This window comes from Takifugu rubripes, chromosome 16 (assembly GCF_901000725.2).
Source record: "Takifugu rubripes chromosome 16, fTakRub1.2, whole genome shotgun sequence".
NCBI lineage: Eukaryota > Metazoa > Chordata > Actinopteri > Tetraodontiformes > Tetraodontidae > Takifugu > Takifugu rubripes.
Window position 1 is genome coordinate 788,067 of NC_042300.1, and position 13,384 is coordinate 801,450.

Consider the following 13,384-nt stretch of genomic DNA (forward strand, 5'->3'; position numbering starts at 1 on the left):
GGAGACACTAACTGCATTTCCCAACACTTGTGAGTGGAAGTGCTGCACACACCTTCATTTTACCACCATGACCTGCATTATTTATTGATAAATGAGTAAATTTTGTTTTAAGATTGCACATCCTGCCGCTTGGAAGGAGAATCTTTGCCTGGATGCTTTCATTAAAAGAACGGAAAAGGAGATTGATTTTTGAAGAACTGTATGAAATACAAACAACTACCAATGTTATGGTATTGTTCTATGAAAAGAAAGATAAATAATAGATAAAGGAACAGTTAGGGTGCTGAATAATAGAGTAATGGAGGTATTTGGAGGATTTTCTCAGTCAGACAGATGTAGCATGTTGAACACTGGGATGTCTTGTGGCAGGAACGAGGGCCTGTATTGTCCCTTCCACAGCGGGGCTGGAACAGTCTTATGGAAATGGAGTTTTGCCGTCCTTCCCATGTGTGGCGGGGAGGGTGATCAGTATTAACCATGATGGATAACAGTTTCTCATCACAGCCTCCACACTGTCCTGTTTTCATGCAATAACAGAGCCAGCCTTCCTTATCAGTTTATTTGTTCTGCTCATTCCGCTGGCTCAGATGCTGCTCCCTCAGCGGTCCAGGGTGTATAAACAGACAGGCGGTAAGGTCAGGTCCAAAGAACTTTAACAGAGAAACCAAACATTCCATTCAAATATTGCAAAGAAAAGCCTCAGTCATAAAAACAGAATGTAAATGTGGTAAATTAGCAAAAGAAAACATTACTTCACACAAGGGTTTTAGCTTTTTTTGGCCTTTATGCAGCCACATGAATATTTTCATCCATTGTCTGTTGCCACTCAGCAACCTCATTAGTTCAGCATAACCCTCCTAGTTTACAAGATGCGGCCTCAGGCAGCATGCACGGGCTCAGCAGTCTGTCTACCTGCCTGCACACATCAAACCTTGCATTCTTCAGGGAAGATGCAGAGGGTTCAATCAATATTACATGGCACCGTTGGCCTACCTGGCACACGCCGAGCTGTGAGCGTCTTGAATAATTAATGCACATAACAAAATCTTGTACTTTAAACACTGAAAACAAGAATCATCCTTGGTAAAATTAACCTTTTAGCATTTCACTATAGAAATTGTTGATATTTTCTATGGAATATAAAAACTGAATTAAGTGCATATAAATTTTGATACAAATTTTATTTGGGCTATTTATATGTATTTATTCATTTATATTTAAATTTATTGATGTATTCTTTTCTAAGTACACGTCTTCATATATACATTTTCCAGTGTATATTTTCTTTTATTTATTTCTGTATTTTCCCATTTGTTCATTCAAAATTGTTTGAAACAACACTCGTATTTACACCTAAGGCTAATTTAGCCGCCATCTCAGGTTGAACACGGAGAGAACCCACTTCAGACCAGCCTGGGAGAACATACAACCTGCACACAGGCCTCTGGGGAATTAGAAACCATGACTTTCGTGCTGTAACAGTGCTCCACACCATTAGCATTTCTCTAAACTGTTTACTAAAAAGCTCTGTGATTTACTATGACACTTTTCATTCCTGTCGCAGAAGAAACCAGTTAAGGTAATTATTTTAAGAGGAGCAGTGTTTGAGAAAACACACATTTGTAATCCATGGAAATCTGTCTCTGGTCTTTGACCCATAAATAAGTAATTATATGAGGTGAGGTCACTTTTAAAGACCATCCTTTTTTATTTAAAGCCACAAGGGCTCACTAAATAAGTGACTTATTGTAACACAAATTGTTAAATGAGCCAGCCATAGGCTGATTGAGGTTCTGTTAGACGTAATATCTGCGGAGAGGTGGTCATTAATATTTTTCTGAATGTTCAACAACCTGTACTTGTCTTGGTTGAATCTCACATAAATGATGGATCTGGTTCATGGTTGGTATCTGCATAACTGGTCTTGATTCACTAGTTGTGATAATCATGAAACTAAAGGAGCTCACGTTGGCTCATCTTAAAGTGGATTTTTAAATGTTGCATGCTAGGAGGAGGAAGTCCTGCTGTAAAGCAGGAGAAAAAGCACAAGGAGGCTACTCATCTGAAAAGAATCTGCAATAATAGTCCAAAGTCAAATAATTCTACCCATCTAGTGCAGCCATTTGTCTGTGTCACCATTTGGCTGAAGTTCCCAAACTCTTTTCTTTAGCCCTCAACTTCCCTGTCCTCCATCATTGAACGCCAAATCAATCAAGCTTCCCCATGCAGGAAAGTGCTGAAATAAAGAGACAATGAAGTGGAATGACCAGGAGAAGGATTGATGGCCTGATGGGGATTCAGGAGCGCTTGGGGGGGGGGAAATTTCCAGCTCACTTCAGTCCTCACTGTTGAATAGCAATGACGCACGAAAAATGCAGGAGCCACTTCTAATAATGAATGCATTCTTGAGTCACACTTGAGTGCTGCTTTTCTCTCCAGGGGCATTGTTTGCATGTATATATGCATCCTCATCCCTTCATCAACATACTGTAGGAGGAGGCCTAAGAGAGCAGATTCCAGCCACCTTCAATGCCCCCCAGACGGTTTCAAAATCGTTCACACCCAACACCACGATGATCAGGTTGGATAAAGAGAGACAGCCATCTTTTGGTTTTGTAAAAGGGTCAAAGCTCATTAGTACAGAGATGAAGAGCTCAGTGGGATACATTCATGCTCATGCTACATTAAAGCTCCAGTCATGAGTTGGTTCAGTGATGATCCAATTCTTTCATTCCACCAATCAACTACTCTAATTTGGTTTTCTTGACACTAACAGCAAAGACACTCTAACAGACTGTCTGCATGTAGGTATGTCCTTCATGCCACAAGGCTGACATGTCACATGAACTAAACTTTGTTTCTAACTGTATTCAGGAATTTATTCACTCTGTATGCGTAAAGATGAAAAGAAGCTGTAACATGTCTGTGAATAACAGACTGTCAACCCTAAAACAAATCACCCATTGGGCCTTTAGCAGGCTGTCCTTTTCTCTATTCAGAATTGATATGTATAATTCTCTATATAAAAATAAGTTGCTCTCTGCTTTATTAGCAAATTCTGCTTGAAAATGAACCTGTAGCATTTGTACCTTGTTATTGAAACATATGACAATTCAAAAAGAGAAAACATTTACTTTTCAAAGACAAATGACAAGTTGGGTCCAGTGATCTTCTCAGATATTAAACAAGAAAATATTTCACTACCCACACATTAAAAAATGAAGCAAATTGCTTCCTGTAGTAAATATAATTCCATTAAAATTCTATTTGTTACAAAGCTGCCGCTTTTCAAATCTTTCAATATTTTTTATCAATTTCTGTTATTTTCTCTCTCTTCATATTTTCTTAGGAAAAGGAAGGTGCCACCACCATCATGTGGACAAACTGAGAAATTACTCTGAACTTTTTTCACTATTAGTTTGTAAAAGGACACTGGTCTCATTTTTTTTTTTTGTCATTTTCATTTTTCCTAAAGTTAAAGTCATCATAAGTATGTAAAATCAATAAAAATAAATGCTGTAGGTCTGCAATGGGAACATTCCTTTAATATAGTGGTTAAAAACAAAGCCAAATGGTCACAACTGGTGCAGATTTGTGGTTTGTCAACATAAAGCTGATGTTTTAAAGGAAAACATTTTTAACAAATGTGAGTGGGTGTCAAAGACAACATTTAAATAACTGTGCAGAATTTATTTTACTTTTCCAGTCATTATTGAGGCAAAAAGTGTCCATTAAAAACAGAAGAGATCACTGATGTCCTTAAAAATGCTATTAACAAAAGTTAGTGATTGGCTAGCTTCAAAGCAAAGGACACAAGCATTTAATCGCATTGTTTTAGCAGTATTAAAGTCTTTGACTCATATAGACTTTGACACTGGCAACTTTACTAACCAATTCCGCAGATTATTCATTCCTAAAATGTCGTACTGTAACAATTTGTGTTGTAGTTAATGTTTAAATCATAGATCTAATAAACAAATAACATTGTAGCTGAATGAATCATTTGTAGTTTGCATGGGTGCCATCGGGAGTGAATGAAACTTACGTGTCTTCATTCTTTTGCAGCTCAGCCAGTGGAAAAAATGAATGTTATGCTGAGCGCAGGCAGAACTGGCTCATCAGGTTATGTAGAGAGTGTTGCCTCGCCGTCTCTCTCGGAGTCTGTCACAAAGTGCATGTGAGGGCTGAAAAAAGCCAGAGCGTCACAAGCTTTTCTTCCCAGCATTTCCTGTCCTTCATTTACCATCTTCATAAAAACCATCGGGTGTCCCTGAGCTTTTGTCCTTGCGAGGGTTTCATTTTTGCACTAATAACGGTTGGCGTCATCATAAGATGTCACGTCCATGTCAAAAAAGTCCTCCAGTTTCCACTGCAAGGTCTCGAATGTTGGCCGGTCCTGTTCTTTCTCCTTCCAGCAGTCCATCATTATGTCATACATGATTTTAGGGCAGTTGGGAGGACATGGCATCCTGTAGCCCAGCGGAACCCTCTGGACCACCTGCAGGTTTGTCATGGCTACAACAATCACAGCACACAGTTAAAAACTTTCATTAAAAGAAATACATCATTGTCTGTTTAATCCATGTACAAGAGGATAGAAAAGGCTCACTTGGGTAAGGCATCTGTCCAAAGGTCATGATCTCATAAAGCAAAATCCCAAAGGACCAAACATCTGATTTTATGGAGAACTTGTTACTGTGAATGGCCTCTGGTGCAGTCCACTTCACAGGGAATTTAGTCCCCTCTTTGGCCTCATACACATTGTCATTATCTTTCTAGAAGGAAAACCAAACATTTAGTTTTTCTTCTTTCAATCAATCAGTTTTACAATGTACACAGACAAAACTGGACGCTAAAAACACTGTAAATTATATTCCAAGCCAAACATTTTGTATTAGCGGATTAATTTTTCTAAAGATGAGAATGTACTTCAATAGAGATTTACAGAGGATGTATGTAAATGCTGTAACATTAATGTTGGGGGAAAAGGACTGAACTGCAGCTGTAAAAAGTGTATTATTACGCATTTACAATTTGTGAAAACTTTTTCTAAATGAATTGCGAAACCCACCATGAAGACTCTCGCGAGGCCAAAGTCAGCCACTTTGCAAATGTTGTTCTCGCCCACCAAAACGTTTCTGGCTGCCAGGTCTCTGTGGATGTAGTTCTGCAACTCCAGGAAAGCCATGCCTGAAGCCACCTGGGCAGCCATCTCAATCTGGTCGGATATACGCAGCTTGGGCTCTTTATTTTCTGTCATCAGAACATTACAGCTTATTGTCTGTGAAGGTTCTCAGTCATCCAGGTCATGGTTATTCTGGTAGTTGAATCATAGCAACTGGACTGTTTGAATTCCATGAAGAAGCACATCAAGACCTCTCAAAACCTGTGGCTACCCTGGCTGGTCCTTCATCAAATCTTCTAGAAAACCCAGAGGAGACAAAAGAATCGGCCAAAAACGGAACATTTTCATACCACATGGCAGAAGCTTGTCCACCCAAAGGACAAAACACCGAGACACAAGCAGAGTAACGTGGTGTCTGCAGTCCAGGACAGAGGAATGTCCAGGCCTGTACACTGGGGAGACCAAACAACCACTTCACAAATGCATGGCCCAACATAGAAGAGCCAACTCCTCAGGCCAGGACTCAGCAGTCCACCTGCATCTGAAGGACATAGGACACTCGTTGAGGACAGTGATGTACAGGTTCTGGCCAGGGAAGATAGATGGTTCAAAAGAGGAGTGAAAGAATCCATCATTAAACAGAGGTGGGGGTCTGAGACATCACCTCTCACCTGTTTACAACATAGTACTAAAAAATCTCTCCAGGAGGAGAAGAGGCCATTCACACATGGCTACTAACGAACCCCATCGTGTCAGGGAAGTTTCAGCGACCCCCAGAATAAGGAGTGGAGCAACCAGGTGACTGAAGCGCCAAATGTGTTAATGGCTCCTGAAGAGTAGAAGTACCTGGAACTCCCCAACAGTCAGTTAGAACTGATGAAGCCTCTTGTATGAGAGGTGAAACAGCCATGGAACCCAAACAGTCCAGTTGCTGTGATTTAACTACCAGAATTACAGCTATTATATGGCAGACAAAGAAGAATGAAATATAAATAGATAAAAGGTTATCAATTCCCTGAGTTGTGTTCACATGACATGGTTTAACTTTCACTAATTTAAGTTGGTTGTAACAATTTGGGTACTTGCTGATGCACATCACAGGAGGCATTACTTTTTTCTTACACATTTTATGCTTTTGTTGCATAATAATATACATTAACAATAATGAGGCGCCACTGGATAGATCTTATCCAAACGATCGTGCCTGAATAGGACGGGGAGTGTGAACAAATAAATCGAATTGAACACAACACACACGAAAGGGCTTTGAATATGGTTGTAACGACTGCTGGATCATCATTTAGGGGCCCCCTGTCCAGGCTAGCACACGGCAGCCCTAACCAGAACCTTTATGGACGTCCTCGCTGCAGGGCCGGTTTGGGACAAAGAGTCAGGCAAGGAATCAATCTCAGTCTCTCTCTCACACACACACACAGACACACACACAAAAGAACCATTTCAGTCTGTGCGAGCGCCAAGACAGCAATCCTGAATGAGACCTTTGATCTGATTTTCTTTTTTGACAGCCCAGAAGTGGAAACCATGTTTACACCGAACATTAAAATGTAACATTAATCCTTCAATATTGTAATGCTGACAACACTATCTGGGAAATAATTAAATAACACCTGCAAGATGCTAATGTGGCTAATATGCTGCTATCCCTTTACACAAGAGCACACTGCTGAATATACAACTCCTGTTGCAGTGACAGTGTTATTAATAATTAATACCTTGAGTAATCTTTGTCTCAGGTGGGAAGTTCGCTAAAAAGTGTGCCACCCACAAGAACTCTGACCTGGCACCAATGTTATCATGTAGTCTTACTCTGGAGGTAATCCAGCAGACTGCCGTTCTTCATTAGCTCTGTGATGATGTAGATGGGATCCTCCAGGGTGCACACAGCATATAGCTGGATTAGTTTGCCATGTCGTAACCTCTTCATGATCTGGGCCTCTCTCAGGAAGTCCTCAGGATCCATGGTACCTGTCCCGGGGGTCCAGCAGGGCCATGAATGAGTTAATGTTTTAAACAGCAGCAACAAAGTAATCATGATTTAAGAACAATTTTCAACCAATGACAATACCAAACATATGGGGCCAACAACAGTTCTACAGAAGTGAAGCCACAGCAGACATTAGCCTACCAGGTTTAAGGGTCTTCACTGCTACTGGCGTGGTGTCATTCCAGAGACCTTCAAACACTTCCCCAAACTGACCAGCCCCCAGCTTCCTCAGAAGCTTAATGGATTTACGGTCAATCTCCCATTGGTCCACGGTGTTGTAGGACAGGCCGTGAGTTTGAGGAGCCTCCATCTGCAGCAACAGAAGACTTCCTCTTCACGATGCAGGAAATGGTGTTAAATAGATCAGGCGACAGGTCAGAACTATTCAGCTCACCTTCCTGCATGGCTCACCCAGACATGTACACAAACCATCAGCCTGGTCGGAGTAATGCTCTACCAGCTTCTTCAAGGTGGGAAAGATTCTGCTCCTCGACACAAAGTACTGTCCAGTCTCTGTCTTCCTCAGCTTGTAATGCTTCACGCTCCCCTTGTCCAGCACTGAAAGACAGTACACAGAGATGGAACATAAAAGGCAAACCACTACTGTTGATGACATTAATGAAGAAGCACATTTGCTTAAACTAAAAAAGCTGCTTCCTCTTTTCCTGCCCGTGGGACGCTTTATCAATGGATAAAAAGCACTTTGTGAATATATACAGTATTTTCATGACACAAATCTGAGCTGACTGCAATATCACTTGTAAGAGAGACCAGGTCATAGATTTGATGTATTGAGTTTGAGTCTTATCACCATGGAAAGAATCCATCATAAAAGACTGAGCAAGGCCAAAGTGAGGAGATAGATTAGATAAAGCTCCCAGCTCAGTGCTTCAAACTTCAGCCCATCAATCACTGTAGTCAATAATGTTGAGTCACTCGACAATGCTCAGGCAGTTTAGAAGTGTGTGCTCTCTGACCTCGTTTCAAACAATATATGGAGATCATAAGCAAGCATTTATTTTGGAATGTTGGCAAAATTTTCCAACAAACATGTTTATTGTTATTGTGACAGCATAAAGCCCAAATGAACCTTAGGCTTTTTTTATGACATGCATTTCATTTCCAACTGGTAACTAATGACAACAAAGATACATAATACATAACATTCCAACTGTTTTCCTCCCCGGAATTTGAACAATTGCATATTTTACATAATTTTTATGACTCCATAGCTGTCCTGTTTACGTTTGTCATCTCTTAAACATTTGCATAGCCCCATTCTGATGTTCCCGCCTGCAAGATTCAATGCCACCAAGATCAGTGAGGGCGCGGGCTGCAGTGTTTGTCTCCTGCATGTCTGCACAAAACAGAATAGTTCCTGTGCTTATACCTTTGGTCAATGCTGCGAAGATTTGAGAGAAGGAGCACTTTTTCATCACTATGAGTCTTACAGAAAAAGGGGCTAATGGGAGTTAAGCTGTCAAAGCGAAGCGAAACTCAGAGTCTGCAGAAAGATACCAGAGAAGAATGTTCCTGGGAAAGGTGTCAAGGTATTTGTGCTTTATTGAGACAGCCCTTTAGACGGGAGAACAATTTTAAAAAGTTCATTACATGGTAATGAATGGTGAGGGTGAGATAAATCCACTAGTCAGACATTTGACCGCACTCACATTTCAATGCAACTTCATTTTGTACTAAAATAGAATTCCTACAGAATGGGAATCAATCTAGCAATAAAATGACTTCAATCTTAAACAAAGATTGCATGATTATAAAAATTTAAATAATGGAGACAACATTTGACCCAGAACTTCACTGGACCCTGCCAAAATATTCACATAACATCCTGTCACAAACCGTAACCTAGCAACTTTAAAAGCAGATGTGAAACAACAGTCATGAGACTTTTAATTACCTGAGAGAGAAAGCTCTCCTTTCTGGCTTTCACAGTTTCTGATGAGGAAAGCACCGTGCCGATTCCCCTCAGATAGCAGCATCTTCTCCGCATCCAACCTCTTTGTTTCGGGAAAATACCACCTACAAATCACAGTTCAAAGCAGCTGAATTCACCCACAATGATGAACATTAAGATGAGCTGAGGAAACATCTGGAAAGAGTATGAAACCTCACCAAATTAAATAAAACCACAGTTCCTTCCTAATGCTAATACAAATGCAGCCTTAACATTCAAAATGCAACCAACACATTGTCCTTAAATCTGTGTCTGAACCATGTACAGTGGTGTGAACTATTTGTATATTTGACAAAATTACAGGTTTCAAACCATCACATATATTTGTATTAGATAGCATGCAAAAACAAAAATGCAGTTCTTAAATGATGATTTCATCTAATAAGAGGGGACCTACGTTCCCTCTAGCATATATTTAAAAAAGAAGTAATTGCTCTCCCCCGCTGTTAAGAGATGAGTTAACTGATTAACCACAGGCCACACCCTGGCGTGATTACTGTCAGACCTGTGGAATTAAGAAATCACGCAAATAGAACCAGTCTGACAAAGTACAGTCAGCTATAAGATCTGAAGAAGAACCATCATGCAGAACCCGAGTGACAGAATTCTATCAGTCAGAAATTGTTGAGGGGGGAGGTGGAAGCTCAGTCTGTTAGGAACTGGGCTGGGAAATGGAAGGTTCTCGGTTTGAGCCCATAGCACAGACAAAACATGGAACACTGCCGATGTACCCTTGAGCAAGGTACTGAACAAGGTACCCATAAACGCTCATATAGGGCCCATCCAATGAGCTGATCCAGGGGTGGACCTGCCTTCCCCAGTGTGTTCCCTCCCCATGACTCCAAAAGGGTTAAAGTGGTAAGGAAGAAGATTAGGAATTGTTACAAAGCCAGTGAGACTCCAGTGAACCCACACTCATTACAGTGGTACACCTACCAAACTTAGTCATCGAGAACATCACACAAGATCTCAGAACCACTGTATATCTAAAAGAAGTGCAGGCCTCATTTTCATCAGGGTTTGTTGGATCCACTTCCTTATTGGTAAGCTTTTATAGTGAGCTGATCAAAAATATTTGACTGATATTTATGGCCATTAGCTCAGTCAACACTAACATGCATTAATAACACGGTATTGGCCTTTTTGATCACTTTATCCTCATATGACAAATCGTGTATTACAGTAACCTGGGAATATCACAAGATTAGCATTAGTACATACTGGACACACAAATTGAAAATATCTAATAATACATTCATTGACCTAATAGACTCCAGTACTGCAGGTTAATCTGATTAACCCAAATTGAAAATGATTGCGATTCAGTTAAGTATCATTGAGTCCTGATAAAAAAATATATATTTTAACCTTATTGGAATACCAAACACACCTGATTCGGTATATGTGGATCTCCACACCCTGGGCTGTGCCATCATCACACAACAAACATGATAATGTTGACAGTAATGTACAGTATGTGCTGCAATTATGCTTCAAACACAATCCTACTGGAATAATGTAAAGACAATGATAAACACCACGTCTTCAGTACTAATATAACACCATTCCTAATGCATGAACATGAGGTCAGCTCAAATCAAGAGTTAGGATCATTTAAGTATTTAGGATCTAAAGCTGATAGAACATTTCAGAGCAGTATTTAGTATGGTCTGTAGTAGAGGGACAACAATTTCAAGTACAGGCTGCAACACAGACACAGCTGAAAACAAGACTGGATACAATAATTATACTCTCAGTTGAATTTTGTTTGGCCTTCATTTTGCTGAACCAGTGTTTCAATATTATATCAATGGAGCAGTCTAATAAAATGTTTTGATTTGGAATTGTGTTGATTAATTTAAGATTAAGATTTATGTTCAAACCTACATGAAATATGTTAATTTCTGTATCATGCTATCAAAACTATAGAGAAATTTCCAGAGAACTGCTGGAGATAATTCTTTGATGCATGAACACAACATAATTCAGATTTGCATGAATTCATAGATTTATTTCAGCCCTTATATGACAAATATGTCCGAGGTTTTATTATATGAAGCAGAAGCTGCCTGAAAAAGAAAAAGCAACTGCTAACGATAAACTACATGCCAAAGAACTTGAGTATTTTCAAAAAGGACCATTCACATGACATTGTATTAAAATAGAAATTTCAGGTTATAATATCCATAGCTTGAATTTCTGTAGCAGGTGCCCAAGGACAGAATGGTGCCACTATTTCAAACACAAAAATTACATGATGCTCCAAGTTAAATTTGACACAAAAATGTACTAAACTGTTCAAGTATTCATTGTAAAAAATGATTAGTTATTTTAGTTAAAATGATAAGTTATTTACTGTTGAAAATCCAAGCAAAAAATAAAGCTGCTGTAGGTCCAGGCTCTGCAGCAAACATTGAACACATGTTTTAATTGCCAACAGATGCTCAATGGTAAGAACAACCATGGTGATTAATCAATATGAGGTGGCTATTGATCTCTACAACTGTAAACATATGTGCAGCATACAGTAGTTATAAGAATGATCCTTCAACTGTCTCCCAAACAAATGACATCAAATGAGCCATTAATGCTGAAACAGTAACAATGATCTTTCCATTAGCTCTATGAATTAAACTACAATATTCCATGGTATTGTTACAGATAGACATTACAAGACAACATTTTTTGGACTGGACATGTTACATTTCACTATAATTGTAATTTAATTATTTAACTCTCACATAAAACACATAGTGCGAGGAAAAACAGAGAAAAGTAGTTGAGTGTTGTTGGGCTGAGAACATATGACAGGGAGATGGATTAAACCATATACCAATGAGGATGGCTGACCTGTGGGCTTATTTGTTTGGCTTCTTTCCTTGACAGGAATTCAAGTCCATACTTCCTGCTCGAAGTCAATCATTAACTTTGTTCAACCTTAAGCAGTGCTGGAATGTGGGTCTATTAAACTGGAGTGAGCCCACTGGTGGTCGCTGCAGAGGAATATATATCACGCCTGATGTTTTAAAATAGCATTGTGCTTCTGTGTATTTGTAATGTTTAAGCAGCACGGAAATAATACCTCCTTGAATCATTATTAGTGTTCTAATATCTAATAATTCACTGAGGAAGAAAACCAAGGTTTTGGGGGAATACCTGATGAAAAAAATGTCAAGTTTAGATTTTTGAACGTTTATTATAGGACCTACCCTTCGTATTGTATCTATTTTCCGAAAGTGTCTGCTTTCAGTTTATAAGTAGGCTGGAAAACAAGTCCTGATATTGTGATATAAGTCAAAAAGAGAATACTCACGGTTCAGCATCGATACTCTCCACAGGGGCCACGTAGTTGGCAGGGATATAACCCTCTTTGTTGGCCGACACTCCGCTCACTGCTTGAGCATACCACCAGTCCCCGTTGCTCTTGTCCAGGGCTTCCAACGTGTCCCCGGCGTTAAAACTCAGGTCCTCCTCGGTACGAGCAGAGTAATCGTAGAGGGCCACATAGAACTGTCCGGACGTGGCCACCGGCGCCGGGGGCCTCGTGGCCCGAGGGTTCGGTTCCGTGATTGCTCCGGCATTTGCCAAAACTGTGGCCCGCTGCTCTTCATTCCCCCCGGACTGAGTCGGCTTTTTAAAGCACGCCAGGAAAGAGTTCCAGCATGCCGAAAGTCTTTTTTGGATCTCCATCTAGTCAATCACAGCTGCCAACTCCGTGTCGGAGAAATAGATGGAAATATTTCAGGTTCCGAAATATTTAACAGGTCATATTAATGACCTGTGACACCCTGATACCTCTGCGTTTCAGTCCCCCCCAAAAAAATCACTAACACCTGTACCTGTCCCTGCGTCTGACTACCTGTCTCCGTACCTGCAGGCACACCTGGCCGTCCTCCACACCCGCCCACGAACGGGGAGTGGCAACGCAACTCGCGTTCCTTCCTGTGACCGCGTGGGAGCGCTGCAAGTTAAAAGAAAATATTTATTTCAGAAACATCTTTAGACTTAAATATGGTGACCAGAAAATTATGGGTGTGCTCGAACTTGGCCGTTTTATTGTAACAAATAGCATCTTTTTTGTGTAATCCCTTATTCCCCTCTCAAGATGATCTTATCCTAATGTAAAAGTCAAACTTTTTGATTAGAATGCTATTTAAAGAGGGGCATGGTAGCTCAATCTGTTGAGGACTGGGGTGGAAAGCAAACGTTGTCAGTTCCACACCCAATGCATACAAAAACATGGAAGATGCCAGAACACCTCCAGGGCAATCCTGAGGTACCA

General features: G+C 40.2%; 1 protein-coding gene across 1 annotated transcript; it reads right to left on the reverse strand.

Annotated features, from left to right (window-relative positions):
* Positions 1-3,519: 3,519 nt before the first annotated feature.
* frk (fyn-related Src family tyrosine kinase) lies at positions 3,520-12,981 on the reverse strand. Its single transcript, XM_003977323.3, has 8 exons — positions 12,416-12,981; positions 9,046-9,167; positions 7,525-7,688; positions 7,272-7,440; positions 6,953-7,111; positions 5,072-5,253; positions 4,610-4,775; positions 3,520-4,515 (listed from the first exon to the last, which is right to left on the reverse strand). Exons 1-8 carry the CDS (start codon positions 12,790-12,792, stop codon positions 4,307-4,309), a joined length of 1,548 nt encoding a protein of 515 aa, XP_003977372.1. The 5' UTR covers positions 12,793-12,981; the 3' UTR covers positions 3,520-4,306.
* Positions 12,982-13,384: the final 403 nt, after the last annotated feature.